At 48.6% G+C, this 27,782-nt stretch overlaps 12 protein-coding genes across 12 annotated transcripts; 8 read left to right on the forward strand and 4 right to left on the reverse strand.

The window, feature by feature from the left end:
- Positions 1 to 516: 516 nt before the first annotated feature.
- Positions 517 to 4,308, forward strand: N7469_001384 (pentatricopeptide repeat protein; the record flags this gene model as incomplete). The annotated part of the gene is made up of 1 exon (XM_056640304.1): positions 517 to 4,308. The coding sequence occupies one exon, from the start codon at positions 517 to 519 to the stop codon at positions 4,306 to 4,308; it is 3,792 nt and encodes a 1,263-aa protein (XP_056506061.1).
- A 1,150-nt stretch (positions 4,309 to 5,458) lies between these two features.
- Positions 5,459 to 6,665, forward strand: N7469_001385 (pyridoxamine-phosphate oxidase PDX3; the record flags this gene model as incomplete). The annotated part of the gene is made up of 3 exons (XM_056640305.1): positions 5,459 to 5,516; positions 5,649 to 6,130; positions 6,198 to 6,665. The coding sequence occupies 3 exons, from the start codon at positions 5,459 to 5,461 to the stop codon at positions 6,663 to 6,665; spliced, it is 1,008 nt and encodes a 335-aa protein (XP_056506062.1).
- Positions 6,666 to 6,954: 289 nt separating this feature from the next.
- Positions 6,955 to 7,539, forward strand: N7469_001386 (uncharacterized protein; the record flags this gene model as incomplete). The annotated part of the gene is made up of 3 exons (XM_056640306.1): positions 6,955 to 7,055; positions 7,135 to 7,228; positions 7,303 to 7,539. The coding sequence occupies 3 exons, from the start codon at positions 6,955 to 6,957 to the stop codon at positions 7,537 to 7,539; spliced, it is 432 nt and encodes a 143-aa protein (XP_056506063.1).
- A 439-nt stretch (positions 7,540 to 7,978) lies between these two features.
- On the reverse strand, positions 7,979 to 10,921 carry N7469_001387 (chloride channel protein; the record flags this gene model as incomplete). The annotated part of the gene is made up of 7 exons (XM_056640307.1): positions 7,979 to 8,911; positions 8,967 to 9,321; positions 9,383 to 9,708; positions 9,758 to 9,835; positions 9,889 to 10,248; positions 10,308 to 10,375; positions 10,438 to 10,921. 7 exons carry the CDS (start codon positions 10,919 to 10,921, stop codon positions 7,979 to 7,981), a joined length of 2,604 nt encoding a protein of 867 aa, XP_056506064.1.
- Positions 10,922 to 11,359: 438 nt separating this feature from the next.
- Positions 11,360 to 12,123, forward strand: N7469_001388 (histone-fold domain-containing protein; the record flags this gene model as incomplete). Its single annotated transcript, XM_056640308.1, has 4 exons — positions 11,360 to 11,417; positions 11,478 to 11,563; positions 11,628 to 11,718; positions 11,789 to 12,123. 4 exons carry the CDS (start codon positions 11,360 to 11,362, stop codon positions 12,121 to 12,123), a joined length of 570 nt encoding a protein of 189 aa, XP_056506065.1.
- A 466-nt stretch (positions 12,124 to 12,589) lies between these two features.
- On the forward strand, positions 12,590 to 13,525 carry rip1 (ubiquinol--cytochrome-c reductase catalytic subunit RIP1; the record flags this gene model as incomplete). Its single annotated transcript, XM_056640309.1, has 3 exons — positions 12,590 to 12,881; positions 13,045 to 13,133; positions 13,193 to 13,525. The coding sequence occupies 3 exons, from the start codon at positions 12,590 to 12,592 to the stop codon at positions 13,523 to 13,525; spliced, it is 714 nt and encodes a 237-aa protein (XP_056506066.1).
- Positions 13,526 to 14,267: 742 nt separating this feature from the next.
- she9 (putative mitochondrion biogenesis protein (She9)) lies at positions 14,268 to 15,921 on the reverse strand (the record flags this gene model as incomplete). The annotated part of the gene is made up of 3 exons (XM_056640310.1): positions 14,268 to 15,124; positions 15,189 to 15,856; positions 15,899 to 15,921. The coding sequence occupies 3 exons, from the start codon at positions 15,919 to 15,921 to the stop codon at positions 14,268 to 14,270; spliced, it is 1,548 nt and encodes a 515-aa protein (XP_056506067.1).
- Positions 15,922 to 18,124: 2,203 nt separating this feature from the next.
- Positions 18,125 to 19,003, reverse strand: N7469_001391 (uncharacterized protein; the record flags this gene model as incomplete). The annotated part of the gene is made up of 5 exons (XM_056640311.1): positions 18,125 to 18,229; positions 18,283 to 18,357; positions 18,420 to 18,658; positions 18,904 to 18,916; positions 18,986 to 19,003. 5 exons carry the CDS (start codon positions 19,001 to 19,003, stop codon positions 18,125 to 18,127), a joined length of 450 nt encoding a protein of 149 aa, XP_056506068.1.
- A 985-nt stretch (positions 19,004 to 19,988) lies between these two features.
- N7469_001392 (putative stress response RCI peptide) lies at positions 19,989 to 20,626 on the reverse strand (the record flags this gene model as incomplete). The annotated part of the gene is made up of 2 exons (XM_056640312.1): positions 20,494 to 20,626; positions 19,989 to 20,395 (listed from the first exon to the last, which is right to left on the reverse strand). Exons 1-2 carry the CDS (start codon positions 20,549 to 20,551, stop codon positions 19,989 to 19,991), a joined length of 465 nt encoding a protein of 154 aa, XP_056506069.1. The 5' UTR covers positions 20,552 to 20,626.
- A 1,275-nt stretch (positions 20,627 to 21,901) lies between these two features.
- N7469_001393 (SH3 domain protein) lies at positions 21,902 to 23,633 on the forward strand (the record flags this gene model as incomplete). The annotated part of the gene is made up of 3 exons (XM_056640313.1): positions 21,902 to 21,993; positions 22,066 to 22,149; positions 22,223 to 23,633. The coding sequence occupies 3 exons, from the start codon at positions 21,902 to 21,904 to the stop codon at positions 23,631 to 23,633; spliced, it is 1,587 nt and encodes a 528-aa protein (XP_056506070.1).
- Positions 23,634 to 24,440: 807 nt separating this feature from the next.
- Positions 24,441 to 25,316, forward strand: N7469_001394 (glutathione S-transferase family protein; the record flags this gene model as incomplete). The annotated part of the gene is made up of 3 exons (XM_056640314.1): positions 24,441 to 24,593; positions 24,694 to 25,032; positions 25,104 to 25,316. The coding sequence occupies 3 exons, from the start codon at positions 24,441 to 24,443 to the stop codon at positions 25,314 to 25,316; spliced, it is 705 nt and encodes a 234-aa protein (XP_056506071.1).
- A 940-nt stretch (positions 25,317 to 26,256) lies between these two features.
- N7469_001395 (actin-binding ADF family protein) lies at positions 26,257 to 27,090 on the forward strand (the record flags this gene model as incomplete). Its single annotated transcript, XM_056640315.1, has 5 exons — positions 26,257 to 26,262; positions 26,341 to 26,351; positions 26,430 to 26,678; positions 26,743 to 26,791; positions 26,953 to 27,090. 5 exons carry the CDS (start codon positions 26,257 to 26,259, stop codon positions 27,088 to 27,090), a joined length of 453 nt encoding a protein of 150 aa, XP_056506072.1.
- Between the last annotated feature and the right edge of the window lie 692 nt (positions 27,091 to 27,782).

A 27,782-nucleotide genomic window follows, 5' to 3' on the forward strand; every position in this document is an offset into this window, starting at 1 on the left:
AGAAATACGAACAGGATATGATAGATAGTCTTAAATATATGTATATACCATCAGACAAATCTACTAGATACCAATCTGACTACATACAACTATTTACAGAAGAGTATAGTTCACTAGTCGCAAGTTGTAGATTCTCCGGATAGGATCGGCCCTAAGGAAATCCACCTGTGCGACTCCATCTCCTTCCAGAAACTCTGACTTGTCTTATTTTTTACTTTTATTTTTTTACAATCTTCTTCCCCTCCTTTTTCTTTCTTCCTCAACTATTGTCAATAGACCGGTTCTCACACTGGTCTTTTACTGTGATCATTTTCACCTATCATCCTTGTATTAGCGCGTTCATTGACGGCGTAGGGTCGTTCAATGAACCTGCACTTCGATTATTTTTCTGAGTGCAAGGTATGTCATCTCCATCAAACTCGCGTGCATGCGCGTATCCTACCCACGTCATTCACTGCTAACTTGACGCGTTCTTAGCATTGCCTCTTCGATCTGAAGAGGTCTCTCGCCAGATAAATGGTTTTTAAACCGTTTACCCATCTCGCGCGCCAGAGTTTCACCAAAGCCTTCACCCATGGCTATGCTCAATCGGTAGTTGCGGCGTCGCAGTCCACTTATGCCTCGTCTACCACCTTCAACTCCCTCGCTGCACAACCCGCAAAATTCTCCCGTACACAACTCCAGAATGCTTTCTCCAACGCCTCGAGTTCATCAGGCGCTGGCGCCAAGGCTAGCCAGGGTGGCTCAGGATCTGGGGATTTTGGCCTAGCTGCCTACTATGCTGCCTGGCAGCATGCCCAGCAAACCGGCGATGATAGTGACTGGAGACAGTTTCAGTATAAGCGCCGGATCGGCTGGAAGCCCAACGAGGATCTTGAGGATGTCAAGGAGGAGCGCACAGCTTCTCCCGAACCGCCACACCCAACCAAAGCTGCCGCGAACGAGAATGTCAACGCTCAAGTGGAGGAGGCTGTTGCCCGGGAAATTCAGATGCAGGAAGAGCAGGCCAAGGCCGAGGAAACGTTAGAGATGGGCGAGAATGAGGCCGAAACCGCCGCCGAGACCGCTGCCGAGGTGTCTATCATTTCATCGGAAGCTATTTCGGAAGCCGCCCTGATTGCATCCAACCATGTCGTGCAGTTATCACAGGAGCAGAAATATTCCCAGATCCCCGTCGCATTTGAATCGATCTTGCGCGATGGTCTCACTCCGACCGTGGAGGCGTACAACGCCCTTCTAATTGCTGCCATCCGTCTCCATCCCGAAGCCGCTCAGGCAATTCCCAAGGCGCTGGACGTCTACTCTGATATGCTTCGTCGTAGGGTTATTCCTGACGAAGACACCTACCAGACACTGGTTGAGCTGCTCGTCAGTCAAGCCCATGGGACGATTGATGCCAAGGAGGTCTTGGAACAGGAACGGGCTCGTTTTGGCGGCATGGAAGAGCCTGGTAAATTCATGCTCCAGTCATCTGAGCTGGAGCGCGAAATCCTCGCGGAAGACCACTCCTTGGCCATCGCTGTGAAGCTTTTCAACACTGCTATCTCTCGGCACTCACGACTTGCCTTGCCTGTCAATCTCTATCGCAAGCTCATCATCGCTTGTGCTCGTGAGGGTAAGGTAGAGGATATGATTCGCATCTACTCCCACATGGAACAGCAGGACGTCACTCCCCACGCGACCATATTTCCATTCATGATCGACGCTTTTGCAGGTGTTGGTGACCTCAAGAGCGCCGTGGAATGCTACAACGAATACCGGTCCCTGGCTGTCTCCGACGATAGCGGCGTCTTCAGCATCGTCAAGCGTCTTGATGGAGAAGTTTATGCAGCTCTGATTCGTGCTTATCTGACGTGCGGCAAGGATGAAGGTGCTCTGCACTTCCTGGACCGAATCCGTTCTTCGTTCGATGAAGTCACAGAGAACCGTGAGGGTCGATGGGCAGTCATTGAAGAAGTTATTGTCCAGGATGGTCTGGTGCGACACTCGCTCAAGACCGGCGACTATAGCACGGCTCTGGAGCAAGCTAAGGTTCAATTGCATGATGAGGCCCGAGATCAGGCCATTTCCCAAATTTGCATGGCCGCGGCCGATGCTGGCGATCTCACCACCGCGTCCGAAGCCTACGATCGTCTTTCGACAGCACCATCCGTCCGTCAAGCCCCCGCCATCTCCCTACTTGCTCTTCACATTCGTCAAGGCAACATCTCGGCGGCCCGATCCTTGTGGATCATGTTGAACACTGTGGGTCAGGCAACTCCGGATATGGTTCAGCCGACCGCTATGTACACCCTTGCCCAACTGAAGAGTGGCAATGTCGATGAAGGTCTGCACGAGGCTCGTAACATGTTCACTCGTATCCGCAACACTTCTGCCAAACAGTCCACTGTCAGCGCTTCAACCAGGGAGCAGATCACCGAGTCTCTTCACCTTTTCGGCCGTGTCCTGATGCAGACGGCCGCTGTTCTCTCACCTCAATCTAGTATGACCCTCCTTTGGTCTATGGTTGAGAACGGCGGTCTTGTCTCACCTCTCGCTGAGCATGCTATTGCCAGTTTGGGCCCCATGGGCATTTCCCAAATGAGCCCGACTGACCTCACTTTGGCCCTTCAGGTCCAGGCTGGTATGCTCGCCAACAACAGTGCCATGGTGTTTGATGTCGCGCACCCCGTCCGCTTTGCCCACATGCTCGAGACCGCTCTGGCAGCTTCTCTTCCACTCGATGCCTACACCTCTACTCTGATCGACCAGGCTGTCGCTAAGCTTTACACCAGCCGTCCCGACATTGTCAAGAAATGGCAGGATCACGTTGAGGTCTCTAGCCAGGGTTCCATGGTTTCTGATCGTCGCAGCCCTGTCTCTATGGCCGAAACATCGATCACTACGCCTTCCATCAGCCCAGACTCCTTCGATCCTTACGCTCATGTCACTGATTTCCGTGGATCTGCCATCATTGCGGAAGAGCTTGAGAAGACCACTGGCCGAGCTGATGTCCATCTCAATGAGGCACTGATTCGTCTGAAGAACATGCGTCGCATTGGTCGTCATCCTCGCTACATCACATATGCTAAGATGATTACTGCTGCTGCCAAGATTGGCCGCATGGAGTTGGTTCACGAAATTCACGGCATGGCTCGGGTTGACGTCCCTCTGAACCCCGCTCACAACGCCGTTAAGTACGGTTGGGTTTCTATCCTGGACGCTATGGTTGCTGCTTGTCTTACTGTTGGAGATCGTCAGTTGGCTGGTCAATTCCACCAGGAGCTGCTTGGCCTGGGATCTGCACCCTCTGCTAACACCTTTGGCTTGTACATCACCACCCTCAAGGAGTCTACTAAGACCTTTGACGAGGCCACAGAGGCTCTGAAGATCTTCCACCGTGCTGTTGCCGAGGGCATTGAACCTACGTCTTTCCTGTACAACGCTCTAATTGGAAAGCTCGGAAAGGCCCGTCGTATCGATGATTGTCTAGCTTACTTCGCCGAGATGCGTGCTAACAACGTCCGCCCGACTAGCGTCACCTACGGTACTATTGTCAACGCTCTTTGCCGTGTCAGTGACGAGCGATTTGCCGAAGAGATGTTCGAGGAGATGGAGTCTATGCCCAACTACAAACCCCGTCCTGCCCCTTACAACTCCATGATCCAGTACTTCCTCAACACTAAGCGTGACATCAGCAAGGTTCTGTCCTACTATGAGCGCATGCAGTCTCGCAACATCAAGCCTACCATGCACACCTACAAGCTGCTCATTGACGCCCACGCCTCCCTTGAGCCAATCGACATGGACGCTGCAGAGAAGGTTCTCGAATCAATGAAGGCTGCCGGCCAGCAACCCGATGCCGTTCACTACGCTTCTCTGGTTCACGCCAAGGGCTGTGTTCAACACGATCTTCCTGCCGCCCGCAAGGTCTTCGATTCTGTCGTCTCGGACCGCCGCGTTCGCCCGCAGCCCTGCCTGTACCAGGCCCTTTTCGAGGCAATGGTCGCCAACAACCGCGTCGCTGATACTGAAGAGGTCGTCAAGAGCATGCTCCAGCGGAACGTCGAGATGACCGCCTACATCGCCAACACTCTCATCCACGGATGGGCCACTGAAGGCGATGTTTCCAAGGCCAAGGCCATCTATGACAGCATCGGTCTCGAGAAACGCGAGCCTAGCACCTATGAAGCCATGACTCGTGCTTTCCTCACTGCTGATGACCGTGCTAGCGCTTCCAACATCGTCCAGGAGATGATGTCTCGCGGGTACCCATCTGCCGTGGCCAGCAAAATCATCGATCTCGTCGGTGGTTCTCCCTCCGCCTAAATTCGGACATCGAACTCCGATTCCCCTGTTCTTTTCCTGCCTGATTTTTATCTTATTTTTATTTTTTTATTTTTTGATTGATCTGTTTGAACAAAACGACACCAGGTCTGATATCACTTTAATGATGCTGTGATTTACATACTACAGTCCCTACATCACCTTGCTAGGGCTGGATCCCTTAGCCTCGGTGTGGGCTTTTCCGGTTCGGCGCTTGTAGGGCAGGGGACCAATGTGGACTGGTTAATTTACCTGGTTTTGGTTTTGATTCTTGGTTTTGGGGGACATCCTTTTTTTGTTTACTTTTGATTTCTTTTGTTCTGGCATTCAGCGTGGTTTTGGCGTTTAAAAAAGGTGGTTTGTGATGTGTATACCATTTGATCATGTTTTGATGTTTTATAGATCCATCTCTACTCTGCATGGCGCTACTAGACGCCCCCCCAAGAGAAATACAAAAAAAGTGAATGAGTACCTTAAATATTCAAGTAAAAAGTAGAAAAAAAAAAAACGTCAGGTAAATCCTTGCTTATCTCGATAGATTATCGATGCAGGGCCCATCCCATCAACCATCTGTCTCAGTCAGGAACATTGTAGCCTTAGCCCAGGTGGGCTAAGGCTACAATGTTCAAATGGACACGGAGAGGAAATAAGAGTGCTACTACATAGCATAGTTTAGTGGGAGCAAAGTGGAAATGGACTAATTTATGAAGGGGATGATAGTAACTGGATTTTTTTGTTGGATGATCGTATTATTATCATTATTATATCCGCATTGATATTATTCCTAGTTTTACATCCCAAATAATACATAGTATACAGCATCAATTAATGCGATGATGTCTTCCCTCGGCGAATATCAGATCGATCTGCCGCATCGGGCATTTCCACCAAATCGAACAGTTTGGGTCGACTTGCCCTTCGTCAACATCCCTCTTCATTCTTCATTCTTCGTTTTTCGCATATCACATATTAATACCGTGGTATTAATAATATCTCTCGTTCATATTCTATGCTGCATCATCTCTCTTCTCTTGCTTCCCCCAACCTCCACTCGTTTCTCCGCATCAGAATCCGCAACGTCTGCTGCCAACCACCCCACCTTCGAACCTGGCATTTTTCCACTCCCAGACTTGCCACAAACTCCAGATCCAAGATGTCACAGTATCAAGCAAATCCAGACGCCGAATCACGACGTCCAAAGAAATTTATCTGTACGAAATGAGACCCTGCTGAGCTTCAGCTTTTGTACCACGCCCAAACCAAGAGGGAAAACTACCCCCGCGGGGCACTGATGAACCCTCGCTGGAGCTTAGAAACTGACAAAAATTGATTTTTTTTTAAAGTTGCACCCGGTGATATTGAAGCTGGTTCAGAAACTCCAAATGCATCTGCCACCCCACCGATCCCTCAATCTGCAGTTCCATCTCACCTCGCCCCCGGCGAAGCTCTCCGATCTGCTACTTCGACACCCACTTCCGCCTCCGAGAACCAAATGGTGTCCCACCCTGCCCGGGCACATCAGTTCGTGACCAATCCTCCTTTGACTGTATCACAAATCCATGGCACAAACCCACTACGCCAATTCAATGCCTGGTTCCGCGACCCGCGTTTACCGGCGAGCTCAGCCCCAGAGACATGTACCCTTGCAACGGCGTCCCTTCCTTCGGGTCGAATTAGCTCCCGCGTCTTATATCTGAAGGAGCTGGATGAACGGGGATGGGTCGTGTACAGTAATTGGGGTAGTCGTGAGGGTAAGGGTGCGCAAGTCTTCGGGCAAGATCCCAGCGGAGCGGATGCGATAGGCTCGATGCCCGAGCCCGGTGATGTAGGACTCGCCAGTGGCAACAAATGGGGGGGCTTTGACTTTCTGTTGGTCTACTGTTGAGCGTCAGGTTCGTGTAGAAGGTCTTCTGGAGCCACTTAGTCGTGAGGAAAGCGAGCTGTACTGGCGTACTCGTGAACGCGGTAGCCAGATTGGTGCTTGGGCTAGCTGGCAAAGTCGGGTATTATGGTCTGCTGAGCCTTCACAAATGGAAGCCCATCAACGTCGTAAGAGCGTTTGGAAGCTTCAACCGGCTGAAGGATCGACTTCTGGTGTTAATATCCCGGCGGATATCGACGAGACGGACATCGATGATGGACGCGCTTTGCTTGAGCAATGGGTTAAGGAGATGGAAAAGAAATTTGAAGGAGTGGGCCAAATTCCCCTTCCTCCTTTCTGGGGAGGTGTTCGGCTCGTTCCCGAGTCAGTTGAATTCTGGCAAGGTCGTCGGAGTCGTCTTCATGATCGATTCCGGTACGTTCGGATTGATGGCGCCGGGGATAATGCGCAGTGGCGGCTGCAGAGACTGTCACCATAGATCATGCTTTGATATATACAATATATAGCTAGCGAATAAATCTGCTAGTCTCAATATACTCCATAATTCGACTTGGATATACCCTGTTGACCTTTTTGTATACTTCCCCATCTCCGCCGATCACTCCGCTATCTCTTAATCATTTTGGCTTGGCGGCATTTCCAACCTCTCCGGATGACGTTCAACCCACTGATTCCCTCCCATTTTGACCCAAACCAGCTATATATACACGGTAAACCCGCTTTGAGATACGCCAATTTATCCTCTGCGGAGGTATATACAGATCGACATGTCCTCTTCAACGCCTCAAAAATCCACCAGCTCCCCCTGGATTCTCATCGCCGTAGCCAGCGGCGCCTTTGCAGCCCTGAACGGCCTGTTCGCAAAACTGTAGGTTAATCAGACCTACGCAGAGAAGCAAAGCAAAGCTTTACTTCTAACTCATAGACTCATCAATTGACAAACGCAGCACGACCGATAATCACACCACAGCCTTTGCGCAATCCCTCGCTCACCTCTTCGGTCTCGATTCCTCCCCATTCCTAGAGCTCCTTGTTCGCGGCGTACGTCTTCATTGCTCTCCTTCAATATATGTATATTCCCCTGAGATTTTATGCTTACAACTTCTATCCAACAGGCTTGTCTCGGTCTTAATGTCCTCTGCAACGTCATCATGTGGGCACTCTTCACTCGCGCCCTCACAGCCGGCCCCTCTACCACAAAAGTCTCAATTACAAATACGGCCTCTAACTTTTTGACTACGGCGTTCCTTGGTATGATTGTATTTCAAGAGGCGGTGGGTGGATTATGGTGGTTGGGTGCAGCGATGATGGGTGCTGGGTGTATCTTAGTTGGGATGCGCGAAGGGGCGTAATGGATTTTTCTTTTGATGGCGATACCATAGCATATAATATATTAAGGAATATCTCTTTTCATCCTATAGATAAATAGTTTGAGGCTCTAAGCTTGGACCTGGACTTGGACTCGTGTTACATTAGAAGTCAATTGGCGTCTTGTCCCACCTACGAGTAACCGAAACTATACGATTGTTCTACCACTTTCAAAGTGTAGAAGAATACAAGGTTGTATTCAACTGGGGATTGCAAACTCTCCAACTTCTGAGATCCGAGGTACCGGCCTATCATAGGTATGATATTCTACTCATGGTGTCTAGGTAATTTTAGTAGCAACTTTCTTGGGGTTGATGGAAAGGCTCATTTGTGGAAATAGCATTAGGTAAATATCACCAGCAACGCTTCGTATATAATGCATCAACACATTTCTATCAGCTTATATTCACATAATTATTACAGTCAACGGCGAAGAGATCGACCATGCCGCTCCTCTCTCTCCTCCAATTCGACGAGTCCATCATCTTCTGTTCCGTCTAGAATGCCTGTTGGTTCTTGCTGTCCAGAACGATCCCGTTCACCCAAACGCACGGGACCACGAGGGTGAGACGAGCCCGATACAAATCCGATCGCAGACTGAATGATCCGCCAGATGCGCTCTTCCAGGGTTTCAGCGGCAGGAGTACTCAGATGACCTCCTAGAGGAGCTTGAGAGAAGTCCGATGCAGTGGTTGCTGCGAGAGCATGCTCCTCGGCCTCCACCTTGAATTGGTACTTTAAACAATCCTTGACGGTGACCAGACCAGTAAGACGACCGCGGTGTTCAACGAGGATAACCCGCGGTCCCATCTTTTTGAAGATTTCCATGACTGTTTCAAGTGGAAGACGCGGGTGAACACTGAGTGGAGTATGGTCAACATAGCGGGAGAAATCGACGAAGCCAGCACCAACGCTGGTCTGGATTGCATCAAAAGTATCCGCTTGATGAGGGGTTCGCGGAACAGAAGCTCTTCTCGCGACTAATGCATCTGCTGCTTCTTTAGTGAAGACGCAGCGAGCTCGAGGGGAGAGGAGTCCATCACTACGTGCGCGATCAATCGCGTAACGAAGTTCCGTGCGGCCAATATAACCAACGAGTATTTTATTGCTGCGTTCCTCGACAATCGGGAATCCTTGGAACTTGTTATCATTCAACAGATGCTCTGCTTCACGTACAGGGAAGTCAGATGCAGGAAGGGTGAGCGGGTCTGTTGTCATTGCGTGAGAGACGGGGACGTTGAAAACGTGGTCTTCCTTGTTATCGAGGAATGGGAAGCCATTGAACCAGATCATTCGATCTGCGATGCCGCCGTTACCGAATCGGTCCCCCACTGCCTTTGTTACTCCAACAACAATCTATATGGCATGTGGTTAGCATTCATTATTCCCAGGGTAGTCCAGCTTAACATACCATAGTCGGCAAGATATAGGTCAAGGCACCCGTGAGCTCGAACATGATGACAGTAACTGAGATTGTAAGATGCATGATGCCGCTAAGTGCAGCCGCTGCACCTAGGAAGGCATACGTCCCTGGCGTAATGCAGGGAACATCTGGCTCGCATGATGCGAAGAAAGCAGATTCCGGGAAGTGTTCATATAGTGCCTGCACTATAATACCCACCATACGACCAAAGGATGCACCGATAGCCATTGATGGGACAAAAATGCCTGCTGGCACCTTGCACCCGTAGGAGATAATAACCAAGCCAGTACGTAGGATAGTAGCGACAGCCAAAGACAGAACCATTGCCAACCGATTTTTCTTCCTATGCAAAGAGTTAGAAATCGTGTTCCTCTGCGACATTCTAGAAGAGGAGTGCTACTTACTCGCAGAGTCCGTTATAATCATGGCCTCCCTTACATTCGCGGAAGAGGATTTCCATCATTTCGGTCATGTTGATCCTCAAAAACATATTAGGGTAGCACAGGATTGCAGTGAGCGCGGCAAGGACCACAGACTCGGCAATGGGGTATTGGGCAAGATACTTCTTGCGAAATGATGCAACCCGAAGATTCCATTTGATCACAAGAGCACCATACAAGCCACCAAAAACACCTAGAAACACGAAGAAGATCAGTTCAAAAAAGTGCCAGGTACGGTCATATTCGACCTGGAACATAACCAGCTGCCCGGTTCGAAAGGGATTCAAAGCCTAATCAGGTCAGCGGTTGCAGTCTTTAAGATTGACGAGAATGACATACAGCAAGAACACTTGTTGCGACTAGAGCACAGAAATAGCTTCTCCAAAGAGTCTTCAGAGGGAAGTAGTTGGCCATTTCCTATACAATCGTTAGCCCACTTATTGTCAATGACCAACTATCCTAGAACACACCTCGAGTGAAAATAACACACCACCGATGGGACTGCCAAAAGCGACAGCCACACCAGCGGCTGCTGATGCGGTCAAGATCTCTCTTGTTTTGGAGGCACTCTGCTTATATTTGCCGAACCATCTCGATATAACGTTACCGGTGCACACAGCGAAGTGAACACTAGGCCCTTCTTTTCCGACGGAAAGACCCGATGCGATAGCCAGTGGCAAAGCAATTGATTTAATGAGGAGAGTCCACGCTCCAAGGAAGCCTTTCATAACGAAGCCCGCGATAATGCATTTAATCTCCGAGATACCGGACCCAGCAGCATATGGAGCAAAAGTTTTGACAAGAATTGCTGCGATGAACGCAAGTAATACCTAAATATGGAGATCAGTCCAGTTCACTACCGCAGATCTTTAAAGGATGCAAGCCTTACTGCGAAAAAGAAGTAGACGATGTAATTGAAAAACCAGAATCCAGTCCAGTGTTTCCATTCCGGGCATCCTGAGAAGCTCAGCGTTAGTCTTCGTTTATGCAGTATAAAATTCATCGGGGTTTCGACGTACCTCCTTCAGCGCCCCAGCAGCAGAAGTTCTCGTTTAGATAGAACGCAGTAGTGCAATGACCCAGCTTGATGTCGGATAACCACTCAGTGATAATATTCAAAAGCGCCGAGTTCAGCCCAATCGCCATTCCCACGAGAGTCACCACAAGCCAGGCTTGACCAGCATCGTAGGACTCGATCACCTTGCGACGCCAGCCAAAAATGCCTTCTTGATCCCAAAAGCCACCGCCATTTCGTCGCTTGGCGCGGCGATAGTTTTGTTCATAAACGGCATCCTGGACCCAATCGATGGTCGTAAAGTCTTCATATCGTTTAATCTCACTAATCTCCTCCGTAATCGCAGCGGGTTGGGGTTCGGGTGCTGGAGCATCGATAGGGGATCTTTGAGAAGAGACGGATCGACCAGATAACCTGCGCAGGTCGCGGCGCTCCGACAATATAGAAGGCGACCGTAATGGTGTCGTGGGTGGGTGTAACGAGCTCATAACATCGAACGGAGTAGTGATATCACCATAGTCAAACTAAAAGGCTTGGAAATCGATGATGCTCTCCCACCGTGACGGAGGGGGTCTGAGATCACTCGTCGCTGTTGAATAGATACAGCTCAATATTCAAAGAGATTGACCAGACTCAAGTTCACCAGTAAAATAAAGGAATGGGTCATCAAACAGAAGGCGACGTTGAACAATTGCGATGAGAGGCTTTGGACAAAGTGTCGAAGTTCGATGTCCGCGCCAAGCAGCGATAACCCGCGGAGGCTGCTGAGATAAGATCGCGCACACGCGTTGGACCTTTTGCCCTTTACAACTTCACTCAGTTGAATTCACGAAGAACATTGCTGCCACGGATTCAATACGAAACACGCAGTCAGTCAATTGTTGGAAATTGTTTGAGCTTGTCGAGGTCTATCACATCATTCTATCATGTCTTCAAAGAACGCCGGCGATTCAGAGGAGATCACCGGCCAGAGTGCCCTCCCTAGTACGCGATACAAGTGATACGAATTCTTGACAAGACTGGATTGAGCTAACCGGGTCTCAGTTTCTCGTATCAAGAAGATAATTCAGCTGGACGAGGATATTGTACAATGCTCCAACAATGCGACTTTCGTCATTGCTATGGCGACTGTATGTCCCATCAATCATCCCGTCATGCAATCGCCCGGCGCACGCTGCTAACGTCTACTTCTAGGAGATGTTCATTCAATACCTTGCCGAGCAAGGTCACAATGTAGTCAAGTCAGAGAGGAAACCGCGAAAGACTGTTCAATACAAAGATCTTGGTGAGTACTGAGCACTATGGCCTCAAGTAAATCGGAGATGAACCCAGCTAAACCCTTCTCGTTCCTATAGCAAGCGCCGTGTCCCATATTGATAATCTCGAGTTCCTCTCCGATGTCATCCCTAAGACTACCACCTACAAGCAATTCAAAGAAAACAAGGCCAAGGAAGCCACCAAGCAGAGTGAGCTGGAGAAGGGTCAGCGCACACTGAATGGTGATGGTGCTAAACCTGCCAAGGCAAATGGTTCAACTCCAGACAAGAAGACTCCTGCTCAGGCAAATGAATCAACAGCCTCATCACCAACAGTTCCGCGGACACCAGTTGTGCCTGTAAGTGCGCTTATTGCGGATCGAACAGTTGAAGCCGCGGCTGCCCCGGACCAAGATGTGGAGATGAAGGATTGAATTATGGAGGAATGACATTATCGGGCATTCACACAAGTCTTTGGCGGACTTGCCTATATTGCATTGGAGTTATATGGTTTTTCTGATGTTGCTTTTGGGGTGTTTTTTGTTTAATTATCGGGTCGCCTCGGGTTAGGGAGGCATCTGTAGATACCACGAAAGAGGGTGAGCCTGGATCAATTCAGGAACAATCCAGAAACAAATATGTTCAAGACAAAACTTTAGAAAGTCCTCTCCGTAAATATTGTAGAAATTGGTTGTTCACTGCACCATTCTCGAATGTACAGACGGTTGATCGGAATCACGCGGCCTCTCATTGGCTGAGCGGGTCACGGGTAGGCGAAAGCTCTGGCTCCAACTTCACTTCCGACTTCATCCACTTCTCTGCCTCCCCTGCCCTCCCATCTCTCGCACTTGCACCCACCCTTATCGCAATTGAGGACATCCCCTTCGTGGTCCATTCACCATGTCGCTCTCCTCTGCTTCCAACACTCTGCTGCGCACTTGCGCCCGCCAGCAGCTCACCTCCTCCCGCGCCGTCGTCGCCTCCTGCCAACAGCGGAGGGGAGTTGCCGATGCGAAGTCCTCTTTCCAGAGCCCCTTCGCCAGCGCCAATGAAAGCGGCTCGACTCTGAAGATCCCTAACTTCAGCAAATACAAGTCCAACAAGAGCCCCCGCTCCAACCAGGTCTTCTCCTACTTCATGGCCGGCACCATGGGTCTGGCTTCCGCTGTCGGTGCCAAGGCCACCGTTCAGGGTAGGTTTTCTCTCTCGAATGCCCCTATGAGGATACTGCATGGAAGGATGGAAGGAGGATTTGAAATTGGCATGGAAAAAGAACTTCGATTGGGAGGAGAGATTGGGAATTCTTCGGGTTGAGATTCTTCGGGCATTTTGCTGATCATGCAATTCCTTTACAGACTTCCTGGTTAACATGTCCGCCTCCGCCGATGTTTTGGCCCAGGCCAAGGTTGAGATTGCTCTTGGTGCTATTCCTGAGGGCAAGAACGTACGTATCTCCATCTCCACATTGACGAACCCCTCCGCATTCTAACATCTCATCAACAGGTCATCATCAAGTGGCGTGGCAAGCCCGTCTTCATCCGTCACCGTACCCAGGGTGAGATTGATGAAGCCCGCGAGATCAAGTGGGAGACTCTCCGTGACCCTCAGCGTGATGAGGACCGCGCTCAGCGCCCTGAGTGGTTGGTCATGCTGGGTGTCTGCACCCACTTGGGTTGTGTGCCCATCGGTGAGGCCGGTGACTTTGGCGGCTGGTTCTGCCCCTGCCACGGCTCCCACTACGATATCTCCGGTCGTATTCGCAAGGGTCCCGCTCCTCTGAACCTCGAGGTTCCCCAATACAGCTTCCCCGAGGATGAGGTTCTCGTCATCGGTTAAACGAATCCACCGAAAAAAACAAACCACTCATAACAAACGCCATTGACTCTTTTGCATGGGGAAATGATCTTTGGTTTCTTTTTTCTTCGTTAGATCGATCAATGCCGGATGGCAGGTAAAGACATTCGTGTCTTGTGTATGTGCTTGTGATTCTCATATTCCTTTTTTTGTTATCCCTTGTTTTTTAGACAGAGCGGGCCGTGTGTCGTGTCAAGATTAAAGAGACCGTGTTTTAATATGGACAAAAAATGAGCCTCTTTCATACCTTTTTACTACTGCTGTCCTCGGTCTCGCCATTGATCTACGGATTTGTCTCTTTCTGGAGAGCCTCTGGCTCCGGCTGTTCCGCCCAAGTGGCTGCCTCAAGCCCTGCTTGGGTACAGTACATATTGTGTTTTATATTTGCCAGTGTATTGCCTAGTCATGAAGATTTCCTATGTTATACAATTTCGTTTCTCCAAGGACTACGAATACTAGCAATCCGGTATAGATTGTGCAGAAACATCGCTACAGCAATAATATTGGAATGAAGGGCTCGGATCAGGGATATTTCGAATAATAGTACACAGGGTTTTCAGGCCCAGTAGATTCTATCTCCATCTGTACAATTATACCGACCAGTAAGGCCGGAAGATATGTGACAAAGCACCAAGGTCAGATATGAGACCATACGGTCTAGAAGATATCAAACAAGATCTCTTGCACTTCCATCCACCATGTACAAGTAGATTCGGGGGATCTATTACCGGGAACTCAACAAAGAGATCAATAAGCCCATCACGGCTGCACCAACTGCACCGCTCTGAATAGCAGTCACGGTAAGATCGCGTTGTGAAGTAGCAACGCTGCGCTCGCTGAACAATTCTTGCAAGACTCTCTGCCAATATTCGATGGAGAGGGGTGAAGAAGAAATGCTGGAGAGGCGAGAATAAATGGACTCGGAAACAGCTGCAGCCGCAGGAGCTGGAACTGTTGAAGGTACAGGCGCAGTCGCCACGACTGGTTTCTCCGACTCGGTAGTAGAAGTCTCGAGTGTAGAAACAGAGGTCTCAATAGTAGAATCAATCTGTTCGGGTATAGATGGAGCCAAAGCGGCCTGAGCAGAAGCAGTAGCCTCCAGAAGTTCAGTGCGACTCAGTGCCTTCTCCTTCTCAATAGCCTGGACTACCTTATCCTCGAATCCCTTGACCAGTCGGCGTCGACGCCATGGCTCCACAGCAATCTGGAAGATCAGGAAGAGTAGAACATTAACACCCATCAGGCCCCATGTACCCCAAGTACTCATGCGACGAATCTTATCAGACCAGACCTGTTCCTCGTGGTAGCGGGATAGAATGCTCTTGCTCAAAGAAGCAGCCGCCTCCTCGGCCTCGCGTTCGGCAGCGGAGAGTGCTTCTTGCGTTTCCGCCTCGGCAACTTCATTGGTATGGTCGTTTCGGTAGAGAAGGGTGAATCGTTCCAGGTCTGTTGGGGACCAGGCGTGTTTACGCTGGAGAAGCTCATTGACTTCACGCTGCGAGGTTGAGCGACGGTTTATAGCGGCTGTATATTCATCCTTGGCGTTTCGAACGTTTGCTCTAGCTATGCGAAGTCGTTCCTCTAAATTGGAAAGGAAATAGATGGGTTAGCTTTTGTCGCTCTGTTTGCAAAATATTGCCCATACCTTGACTGTGAATCTCATTCTTCAATGCTTCGATACCAGAATACCCGGTGAAATCATTCAGACGCTGGCCAGCTACGAAGACATTCGATTGGATGTTATCCATCATAGTCGTGAATTGCTTTGACATTTTCGATCGGCGGCTTTCCAGGTACGATGGAAGCCCACCACTTCGAAAACCACCAAAACCAGAGCCCTGCTCCTTTGTCTTCTCTGAATCGGTCCTAAAGATAGCCTCCTGTCCATATTCTTTGGGTGCTCCCTGCTCCGCAGCGCGATCAACCTCCACCGCGGAGGTGTCGAGTGGAGGTTCACTCTCCCTCTTCACAGTTTCCGTGACGAGTGTCGCGCTGGAAGCCTCCTTCGCAGCTTGATGGAGTTTCTCTGCATCATTGCTAGGTTTATCTTTATCGTCGTATGCTGAGTAGAGCCCCGAGTGTTGGCGGAAGCGGCATTGGAGACAGATTGAGAAGTTCCGTGTCGTTCCAATGGGCAAGGTGCTCAGCGGTTTCGGTCGGGATTGAGGTTGTGACGGCCTCGGCGCCGTTCGTATGATCTGTCGAGTTGACCGGAGGGATTGCCGGAGCAGTGAGGGCATAGACTGCATGGCCGGAGTGAGGGGCCTCGGGCCAGAGTGGTTGAGAGTTGGAGTCTCCCCAAATGCGGAAGAGCTGGGGACGGTTGGGTTTACCGTTATCAGATGTCCACTCTACCTTTTGGGTACGGAATCCAACATACAGTGTCTGAAGGATGTATCTGGTAATACAGTATACGGTAGTATACTGGGTGATGGATCTATCTTGTTCAAATTTACCTGGTTTGTTCAAAATATCCAATTTTCTTTATGACTTGAAAATCCTCGTAGGTGTGGTTTTCCTAACTTTTCCGATCTATACCCACTCGGTCTGCACCGCTACTCTACTATGTACAGTGATGTAACATTAGTTTGAAACTACGGTAGGTACCCTCCTTTCTGCCGCTCTTTCTGCTACGTCAAAACTCGAGGAATGAAAATAGAAACAGAAGGCGGTACATCAAAGCACACAACGGATGTACTCAAACTTATGTTACACCACTCTAGTATAAAACGATTGAGGTCTAGTAGCCAATTACCGTATCAGCATTTTCCTCCAAACCGATACCGCTTGCGAGTTGAATTATCACACCGAATAAGAGCCTCTAGGTCCTTGGATTGCAATACAGACGTCCCCGCTTTCCCTTGCCCAGGTAGGTTCTTTAGATGAGGCGGCATTCCAGGATCTCTGTTTGGCACACGGCCAGAGCCCATTGTCACGCATCCGAAGGTCTCCATTTTCGCAGAAATTGAGTTTCTCTGCTATACGGTAGGGAATGGCTAGGTGGGAGGATGGTGGGCGGTGTCGCGCATACTAACTTAAGGCAGGAACGAGTCTATCATAGTATGAGTAGCCTCGTAATTACCTCTTCCTCTTTAGATTCAATCACTACATTATTGTACTCTGGTCTCACGTGCCAATAACTAGCCTGTATGGAGCTCTATAGCCGCAGTCGTTGCAATAGAGAAATTGTGCTTAGAAGAATCACTGTTTTTACTGGTGAAACCACTATATTTCGTACTCGGATCATTAGCATGTATTTCTCAGTATTGATTCTGGAACTCTATATTCAATACAGATTTCCATGTAAACTACACTGTGTTTCCGATTTTTTGGTATCTACTTGGGTAGCTACTTCGTATTCTGACTAGAATTATGTAAATTTTTACGCTATGGTTATACTTAGCTATCTAGATTCGTGACGGAGAGAGCCTACGCTACATTTCCCGAAATCTCCTTTCTCTCATCCTAGACTTGACCGAGGGTACTTAGCTCTGTTCATCCAGTACAATATAATAAATTGATAGACCTTACCATTTGGCCACAAAGCCAGAATTGAATAAGCTTCGTGCCAAACTTGCTACCTGACTAGAGGCTTTGATTATTGGATTTGATATGCATCTGTGTAGATAAGGAATCATATGGATCGGGTTTTCTGTTCGACATTGCTAGGAAAATGCCAAGTTGGATGGCTTTATATTAACTATCATGTTACAAGCCTGAAATGGTGTTGAAGCTTGCTAGGCATGGCGACTGCATTCCCGACACCTCTCAATCGTTAATGGTAAATTGACCAATTATTAGTCATCATATATCACGTGGATAAATTCAAATTCATTTCCATCATTTGCTCGCGGTTTGCTCTTTAAATAATCCCTACGCTCTTAGCAGATTTCCAAGGCTCGACTCCGCCCTGAACCTGAACAGGGCGCGTTGGGCTGACAATCAAACAGACCAGACTCGCCAGTATCTTTTCCGAGTTTAATTGGCAAAAGGTCCGCACTCATACACAGTCACATATGTATGCATACCGAAACTAAACAACATGACCTCTAGTCAGGTAGCGAATTTGGCACGAAGTCTATTCAAGTCTGGCTTTGTGGCCAAGTGGTAAGGCGTCCGCCTCCTAGACTTTTGGAATCAGCGGAAGATCGAGGGTTCGATCCCCTCCAGAGTCGTGTTTTTGCCCTACCTCCATAATATCCCATGTAATCCTTTTTTTTTTTGGAGACAAGGCCATTTTTCACCTCGGTTGAAATTTCGATATTACTCTAAACCCTTGGGCAATATCAATTTATAACTTATAGCTTCCTTGCTAAGTACTATCTTAAAAACGCAATTGGAGATATAGTGGTATAACATAAGTTGAGACAACCTGCTTACCGCTTTGGCCTATCATTCCCAAGGCCTTGGGTGGGGGAAAGAGAAGTAGAAATAACGGCAAAAAGAAAGGTAGTTTCAAACTAATATTACAACATTGTACCTGTGACCATTTTCGGAACTAGAACTACACTGGGCCAGAAGAAATTCATGACATGAATCGTGGATTGGAGGTCATCTAACAGTCTTTGATAGCATTGACTTTTACAACTTCGAAGTGCTCTCCTCGCGGCCAACAAGGTTAGGGTGGCCGTCGTTCTTTGGTCGGGTGACAGCGTAGAAAGCAACGCCCTCAGTCTTAGTTGAGAACTAAAAATGGGTCAGCAAGTGCTTAGAGAATGATTGGAAGACAGAGAACTAACCTGAGCCCTGGATCCAACATGGAAGAAGGCCCAGTCTCCAGGAACAAGGTGGTGGGTCTTGCCAGTGGCCTCGTCCTAAATGCTATCAGTATCATTCGTAGTACAGATTTCGATATTAACTGGGATCTTGATCTTACTGTGATGTCAATTTGACCCTTGAGGACATATTTGGTCTCCTCGTAGTCGTACACGCCATACCGTGTAGGTCCGGGCACAACACGGTAGAATCCAGTGGTCAGATAAGGGGTAGCGTGGGAACTCTGGGATTTGACTGAGTGAAAGTCGGCGATAATGGCGCATTCGCCCTCGGGGATGGGGATGTGCTCATGGCCAGCGCCCTTGATAATAGTAAGAGGAACGATCTTGTTGTTAGACACTAGAGATGTCAGTACAGGATTTCAAATGATGATTTATGATATCTTACTGTTGAAACGTATAGATGTGTAGAAAAATGCTAGAAGTATAGATAATTAGATAGGAGAAAGACTGTCAGCACCTGTTTATATACCAATTGAACAGCCATCATTGTCGACATAGATGATGTATATTATCAGACCTTTAGATACGCGGGGTCCGGCTCCGGAGCCGTAGCTCCGTGGTATATCTCAAGCTTATACATACAGTACAGCTGCCACTAAGCTACAAAGTGGGTTAGTGTCAGCGAATTAAGGTGGACCGAGACATAACGTGATCGGAGCCTCACGGCCCTTGGCCGGATCATTCTGGAGTAAAATCTATCTTCAATAACCTTGTCGGTATTTTGTTGTAAGATATGAATTTCAAATATCTCATCCGGTTGGCTCGGCCATCAAGGAACCCTAGAGCCACGGTAGCTTCCTCCCGTCTCTCTGTGGCCACATCCAATAAAAACGGTCTTCGATACTTGTGACCTGCAGCATTATTCACTCAAACCCAAGTATTCATGGTCAAATGGAGACGGAAGGTACTGTGCGTACAGTATTTGTACGTACGTATGTATGTATGGGAAATGCGGAGTGCGGAGAAGGATCTGGGCATTTGGAGAGATCAACGAGCAAGTACGTTTCTACAGCTACAGGTGTGAGGCGCTAAAACTGGAGTGGGTACAGAAATTTAACCTATAGATGTAGGTTGTGGTCAACCGTGAGGATTGAGTCAAAAAGAAGATATAATCGGAAATTCAAGTACTATTCCGTAAGCATGAAATGACTGGGTGAATATCTATAGAGTACCTACGATAGATATCGTCCGTAAGCGTCCGGGATAGCTGCTACATACTCGCCTTACAAGCGGTGAATAGGCTCTAGCTGACATTGGGGCCATTATTAGGTGATGCAAGAGCAGATGGTCGCATTGTTCAAAAGTAAAGTGAAACAAAATACATCTGGTAGACATAATCTATACACCTAAGCAGCCTACCCCTCATGGGATCACTCAACCAGGTGCAATAGAGCGAATGGGCCTACCGGACATTGAGAATGAATATATCAATTAGGAAACGGGGATCACACTGGCTAAAATAAGTGGGAAAAGGGCCGACCCCGAAACAACATATAAAGAAGACAGCAATGAATACATGAACTACAAACAACATTTCCTCGTCAAAGTCATAAAAGATCCGCCCTGATACGCTTACGGTAAGTCCAAGTGGAGATGCACACTACACCGAGCAAGAGACATCAGCTCAAAGCGAGTCCCTGCTGGCTGCTAACCCGTCCACTGGTAGTTCAATCCTGAGTCTGAATCTTGTTGTCACCCCGTACGGCTTCGGCATAGGTGGGCGGCTGTCCGCTGCTGTTCCCAGCACCCTCCTGCGGGCGATTCGATGGCCTAGAAGCAGTATTTGAATCGGAAGGAGGTTGCTGGGAGGGATTGACGGTGCCGTAGCCTCGCTGCTGGGATGGATGTCGAAGAGGCGGGTTTGAGACATAGTAGTAGGTCACACGACCATTTTCTAAGTCCCGACGTTGGCTGGAACCGCCAGGAATAGGCTCGTAGGCGACATCATCATAATCCTGGTCGGGATATTTGAGGATGATGTACCAAGCGTGAATGAGACCGGGGATATAGCCCAGTAGACAGAGGGCAATATTGATGATGGAGTCGGCAGTGCAGATCCCCGCCTTGATCCAGACTGATGGGGCGCGAAATACGTTAGCGTGTCTATAGAATCACCTTTTATTTATTGGATGATGGTAAGGGAGGAAGATCTTCAAGTGGAAATCAACTTACCAGCGATGGGTGGGAAGAAGACGGCCAGCACGGCCAAGAAGATATCGGAGCTACACATGGCTCCAGAAGGAAGGGAGAGGCGGATGTGGAGGAAGTTGTGCTCTATCACCTGCAAGACAAGTGAGGAAGTGGCGAAGTCCGAGGACAGTAATGAGAAGTAGGAAGTTAAATCAAACGATGAGTTCTCAGACGACAGTCACTCTTCTTGCCTAAGTTCAGCAGAAAGATCACAAAGAGTTGAGGGAATCAAAGCAGTAGCCTGGATATGGCCCGATGAGGTCGAAGGAATCCGGGATGTAGCCTATCCCCAGATCAGATGACGTGGATCATGTGACTTTCTGACCCATGGGACTGATCTATAAAAATATCCACAAGAAGCCATCAACTGTGGAATATAATCTCTACGGAGTATAATTATACTTAGATAGATTGGTTAGTACATGGAATGTCACAGATATTACTGGATTATATCATTGCTGGAGTTCTGCGAGTATCAGTACCTCAGGGTACCCGCTTATGCCGGGATCTGCCCCATCCTTGAGAGATTCAATCCACTTCGGCCTCGGTGATATATGCACGGCGGCTTGTGATACACCCCTCGCGGATAGCTCATATCATTTCGTACAGGATGTAAGGCGGAGGATTAGCCCGGTATGCAGAAACTCTCTGTTCTTCACCCACCAGACAGATCTCAAAAAAAGCCAGCCCGATTTTGCGCGGTTGGGTGATAGCGATCGTCGATGGGTCCAACTAGCGAGATTGGTGACTGGAGGAGAGAACCACGCCAACGCCAAAAGTAGTTTAGACAGGCACGGCTTGGAAGACGCCGTTGGGCCCGGCCCCTTTTGCAGCTCTGAAATTGTGCAGATTTTGGTGCTGGTGCTTTGATGCTGTGAGAGAAATCGAGAGGTTGAGAGTGTTCCAGCCTTCTCTCCGAAACAAACCAGCAGTTCGTCTCACACCCCTTGGGAAATCGGGAACTGCCCCCACACACACTCTCTCACACCTCACACTTCTACACCTCCTCTTCTCTTTTCTTTCTTCTCGATTGGTCATCCATTCTCTTTCATTCTCCCATTTCAATTCAATCTGATCGAGTGGCCTTTAGAGGCCATTGATCTTTCCCATTCCTGCGGGTCCACGGCATCGTCCACCCCGAAAGTCACTCGTTTATCCTTTCTCGCGCGTCTTTTTCTCTTTCTTTCTCCGCTTCGAGCTTGACGCTACTAGCCTGGTGGCCTGTGGTCGACCCTTTCTTTACCCTCAATTATTAGAGAATTATCGCCTGACTACGACATGCTATTCGTGTAAACTTCCAGCTTCGACTACACCTTGACACATTCTTGCCGCCCACATTCCTCGGATCGCACGGCGTGGAAGATTGAGAGAAGGAGGAATTTCACCCAATATGGCCGGTTGTGTTTCTCTATCCGGGTCGACTGCCTGTCCTGCCTGGGATAGCGCGTCGATATCGACTAATTCTAGTCAAATACAGGATTTGTGAGTCAACGTAACAGAAGTCGAGTGATATGAAATATCAAGACGAGTAAACGCTAACGCGATTGACTTTAGTCCTTGGCTTGAGAATGTTACTAATGTGACTTCTTTCGATAAATCCCTGACCGATTACGTTCAGGGATCTTACGTTGAGACTCAGTAAGTGTGCCTGATATATATATCAGGAGAAGAGAAAGGCAAGGTGACTGGATGGCTAACCCAAGACGCGTAGATATTCCACCTATTTAGGCTGCGAAGGCCTGAACCACAGTGCATACAATGACTATTATGCCCAATATACAACTAGTGTGCTCTGCAGTAGCGTCGTCCAGAACTCCAAAGATGCGTGTGATTTGTCTGACAGCCAATCTGAACCGTTATGCGCGGAATCTTGCGCATTGATGGCCACCAGCGAGCAAGAAATTGTCGTCAACAAAAACTTATGTTCCAGCACCGATCAAGACTATATGAAGCAGATTCGCTCCCAATTCACCATCTGCTCCTCGCCCTCAGATTCGCTAAGCGGTAGCTGTATCAAAGGTTCTGATAATGAGCCTCACAATTGCGGCTTTTCTGACAATACGATCGGACTCTGTACATATTGCGCCTCGAGCTCCCCTAACTCGACCGATACATGCTGCGCGAGCGCCAATGCCACCTCCCGTTGCGATGGCGTTTCGATTCCAGCAGCAACAGTCACTCTGCAACCAATTATAACCACCAGTGGAAGCTCTGATGCGAATGACTCCAATAACGGCTTATCTGGAGGTGCCATTGCCGGCATTGTTATTGGGTCAGTTGTAGGAGCTGCTATCCTGGCAGCACTAGCCGCTTTGTTATGCATTCGCTCTCGCCGTAACCGCCATTCATACAATGATGCTGCGCTTAACCAACCAAATCCGCAACGGAAAGGCTCCCCGTCTATGCAACAGGCTGGGAATCCGAGCAACATTAACATGGTTCCTGGAGGACGGGTCACCCGAATGTCTGCCTTGCGCGAAATGCCCAGCTCGTCGCCTGCTCACTCCCGAACATCACGCTCGATGTTTGGCGGAGGAGCGGCTAGGGGCCCTTATAGTGATTCGTCGGATTCTGAGGCTATGGGAGCAAGCCCTGGAGCCATGTCCAGGAAGATCCCTCCCGTGACTGGTAAACGCCATGGATCACTTTCGAGCAGTTCTGCTTTGGGAGGCATTGACAGCGACAGCTCACCTCGCTCTGGCACGGCGAACAATTACTCTTCTCCAGAAGGGGTGACGAGTGGCCAGTCCGAGCAGCTATCATACTTCCGCGATTACTACTCTCAAGATGAAATTCATCCCGGCGACAAGGTGGCTGCCCTGTGGGCATACTCTCCCCGGGCCGGTGATGAGTTCGAGCTGGATCGCGGTGAGATGTTGAAGGTGATCGGTATCTGGGATGATGGCTGGGCCACTGGTGTCCGAATCCCCGAGCGGGCTGAGGATTATGATATCCATCGCGAGCAACGTGATAGCGGTGTCTCGAGCGGGTCGCAAAGGCCAGTTCTATCCCCAGCTCCTTCTGGTGAAATCAAGGCATTCCCACTGGTCTGCATCTGCCTTCCACAACATTGGCGCAAGATCATCGACGGTGGAATGCAAGAGGATGAAAATGAGGCTTAAGCGAAGAGGGATAATAAACACGATTTGTTTTTAGCCCTCTTCTCTTTCATGCCGAATTTACGCCTTGATGACAGCGTGTGCAGTATTGACATTCACCGCATCAGTTTCATGTGGAGCCCAACCATCCTTTTCCCGATCTAGGCTGGCCTCTGTTCCTTTGATGCTCCCTGGGATGATTGTGTGTTCAATTTTCTTCGTATTCTATATACCCCCCATTTTATGACGAGCGATTTCGTCCTTCCTTACCATTTTCTTATCTCTCTTTTGATTTATATTTTCGCGGAACCGGACGCTGGCGCTACGGAGCAAGGTCATTTCTTCCCCGAGGCAGGCCTTGATCGCGTTTCGTCTTCTTATGTACGGTACCCGTCATTGGGACTATGTATCTTGATATGCGAATCCCTGGCGTGTGTGGACCTTTGGTGGTTGATTCTTAGTCCGGATACCCTTTAGGAGCACACATTAATGTATGTACATAATTAGACTTGAATCTCATTGAAAAGTTGACCTTGCAACACGCATTACTTTCTATTGAATACGAAAACACATCTCGTATTGAAGTACGAATACTTCCCAGAGAAGTTCAAGTTATTAGTACATACATACAGTATGTACAGTCCAGGCGGTCCACCCTCCCCGCATTTCTGCCTCAATTCTTTATCCGCTCGGCGTTAAGCGGTCGATTTCGCCATTTGCTTTTACTAATCCAACCCCTCCCTTCGTGGTTTCGTGATGGCATAAATAATGGCGTCTTCCCGGGTGATGGACATTTTCCATCTTCACATTTTATTCAATCCTGACTGAACAATGTCTTCCCCCAAGATTATTCTCTATACTAACCGTGGTTGCCCATGGGCACACCGCGCCCACATTGCTCTTAAGGAGTCTGGCGTGGAATACGAAGAAGTCACTATTGATCTCACTAAGCCTCGTGAACCTTGGTATCTAGAGGTGAACCCTGTACGTGACATTATTAACAGACTCTTCGCGACTGAATCACCGTCCCCGGGCCCTGTGAGATCTATTAAGTCCGAGAGCGTATGTACTGACTGCTTCCCAGCGCGGCCTCGTCCCTAGTCTATCATACAACGATGAAATCATCATTGAGTCTGGCATTGTAGCTGAATTCATCGCCGATGCCTTCCCTTCCCACCTTCTTCCTCCCTCCGGCCCAGTCGAGAACTCACTCTATCGCGCCCGCGTATCTCTCTTCGTAGACGCATTCAGCAAGATTCTCCCTCACTTCTTCGCTAGTCTCCGTGCTGCAAGTGAAGAAGAGCGCGACGCTGCTGCTGAGGAGCTTCTCGCTACTATCAAGAAGGAAATTGAGCCTCTACTTGCTTCGACTGAGGGCAAGGGTCCTTTCTTCGGAGGTAGCGATAAATTAACACTGGCCGAGGTACGTATTCATTTACTGCAAAGTCCCTGCGGTAGAAAGAATTTGACTAATAGAGATTCACTGTCTGATAGGTTCAAACTGGGTCGTTTATACTTCGCTTGCTGGCATTCAGTAAGCCCGAGCATGGACTTGTCAGTGCTAAATTGTCTACTCTCCTTGAGCAGACACCGCGATTTAAGCGCTGGGCTGAGGCCACTGTCGCTCATGACAGTGTTAACTTCATTTTCGAGGAGAAAGTTGTCGCGGATCGTATGCGTGCTAAATTTGCTCCTGCGAAGGTTTAGATCAGGGTCAAACCCCAGGCTACTCAATTTGGCATGCGCTACTTTGCGTAGATTAGTTACAATTGGCGCTACTGCTGATGTTGACATGAATGAGATACGAATGATGTAATGGATTTGAAATATTGCAATATCACGAGTGGCCATGTAGACTCTACATCAACACATCCTATACAATTGATAGTACGTACCTACTGGGTAGTTAATGCGCGGTAAATGCATTTTATATATTGCGGAGCTCTGACGTGGCGGAGTGTTCCATGGTTGGGTTTGATTCCAAATTTAGCCTGCAGCAGATTGCTACATGAACATTTCATCTGCAGTGGTTGGTTTTATGTGGATTCATTACTGTACATTGATATGTCGTGCAGGGTTCCTGCTTGGTAGTATGATTTTCATAATTTCATTGCTATTAGAGCTATATATTATTTACTTGGACTGATTGATGTGTGTGTGGGGAGAACACAATTCCAGGAGGTGATCTCGTCGTAATTTCTTGATGCTGGTGCCTGGTAGGCAATAAGAAATTGAATTCTTCAGTAGATATAGGCCATATAATTCAAATATTCCCTCTATTCTACTTCACCCCGCTACCATCCCCATCAACATATTCTTGCAAGGCTTTGTTTATGCCCCCTCCGACACTACTAAGTGATCACGTGCAGCTTCGCCCCCCCCCACCATCGCAACACCTGGACAACAACCCCTCCGCTTCCTCCATCACTCACCTCATCCTCCCTCCAATCTTCCTCGTCTTTACTCCTCTGTAAGTCTTTTTTGATTTTTTGATAATAAATCCACAAGAACAATCGGAGCTGCAACCGGCGAGATATGTCGGCCTCTTATCTGCTTGTTGGGAAACTCAGCCACTGACATCGTTGTGCTCTTAGCCTAGGCGACCGGTCGTCCCCCTTTTCTTCATTTCTCACCTAAACAAGCAATCATGTCGGTAAGTTCGAACTCCTGTCCAATCTAATCATTCTCAAACCGCATTGTGGCTCCAATTCACTGACAATTATTTCCGCAGCTCGCATCTGGGTACGGTTCCATTCCAAGCTTTCCTTCCCCCTCCTCCCCACTCGTCTTACGACATCCGTATTGATACCCGTGCTACAGTGTCTCCGTCAACGATGAGTGCGTTGAAGCATTCAATGAACTCCGCATGAGCCGCGGAAAGGTCAAGTATGTGATCTACAAGATCGCCGATAACATGAAGGAGATTGTTGTCGAGGAGAAGAGCGGGGAAACCAATTACGAAGTCTTCCGCGAGAAGCTGGCCTCTTCCAAGGATGCCAATGGTAACCCTGCGCCTCGCTACGCTACTTATGATGTCGAGTACGATCTCGGTGGTGGTGAGGGCAAGCGGTGCGTCTTTCGACCCCCCTACTCGCCATTGAACGAATTTCCCGCTGACGCCGAGCAAAAATAGAAACAAGATCATCTTCATTTCCTGGGTTCCCCAAGACACCCCCACTCGGGTATGTTCGATTCCTGAATTCCATTCCCACTGAATTGCCTTCTCTCAATCAGTCGTGAGATTGAAGAGAAAAAGCAATATCGAAAGAAAAAGACGAGAAGAAATGAAATGAAAAGAAAGAAAAATTACCGATTGCTAACGCTGTTTTTTTTTCGCGTTCAGCAATCCATGGTGTACGCTTCCACTCGGGAGGTCCTCAAGAATGCCCTGAACGTCGCAAACTCCATCCACGCTGATGACAAGTCCGAGATCGAGTGGAGCGCCATTCTGAACGAGGCCAGCGGTGGCAAGGCTAAATAGATGATGAGCACCGGCTGGGTCCGGGCCGCGCGATCGATAGGGAATAAAATGCCCTCGGAGGCGCCACGGCACGATCAATCCATAACCTTCTCTGCACACCGTTTTCCTCCTTTCTTTTTTTCCTAGTTGCAATGCAAAGACCGTTACGACTTGGCCTATTTCGCTTCCCTGTGGAATATGAACGTCTGCTTCTCCCATTTCAAGCCCCCCCTCTTTTTACTGGAACTGGTTCTCATGAATCCTGCTATTAAGTTTGTGAGATTGAACTCCTGCGTCTTACCTGGATAAATGTACAGGTTGCGTGGTAGGACACGAATGGCACGAATTCTCTAAAGAAAACAAGAAAAACGGAGTGGAAGCTCTTTTGAACCTGTAGATAAAGTCGGAAAAATTGACATTATTGAACTCAACTTGTAAGGCTGTCGCATGGTTGGTGGTACAAGTTGAGCCACTGTGCGCAGTACAGACGCCAGTATTTCGGTAGTAGACGGGAGGAAGCATATCAGAATGAACGAGTATATATAAACCATGTTCGATTACTTTGAGTTAGACATAGTTGAACCACTGAAATGATAGCAATAATTTGGCCAAATCAGCCGTTAATGCCCATCTTATATCGTATGATGAGAATGATGATGTTTCTCAATGGCGGCCGACCGGACGTGGCGGGTGACCAGCCAATCAGAAAGCCG

This window comes from Penicillium citrinum, assembly GCF_028827155.1.
Source record: "Penicillium citrinum strain IBT 23319 chromosome Unknown utg000001l:1.0-4955037.0:1.0-4956770.0, whole genome shotgun sequence".
Lineage (NCBI taxonomy): Eukaryota > Fungi > Ascomycota > Eurotiomycetes > Eurotiales > Aspergillaceae > Penicillium > Penicillium citrinum.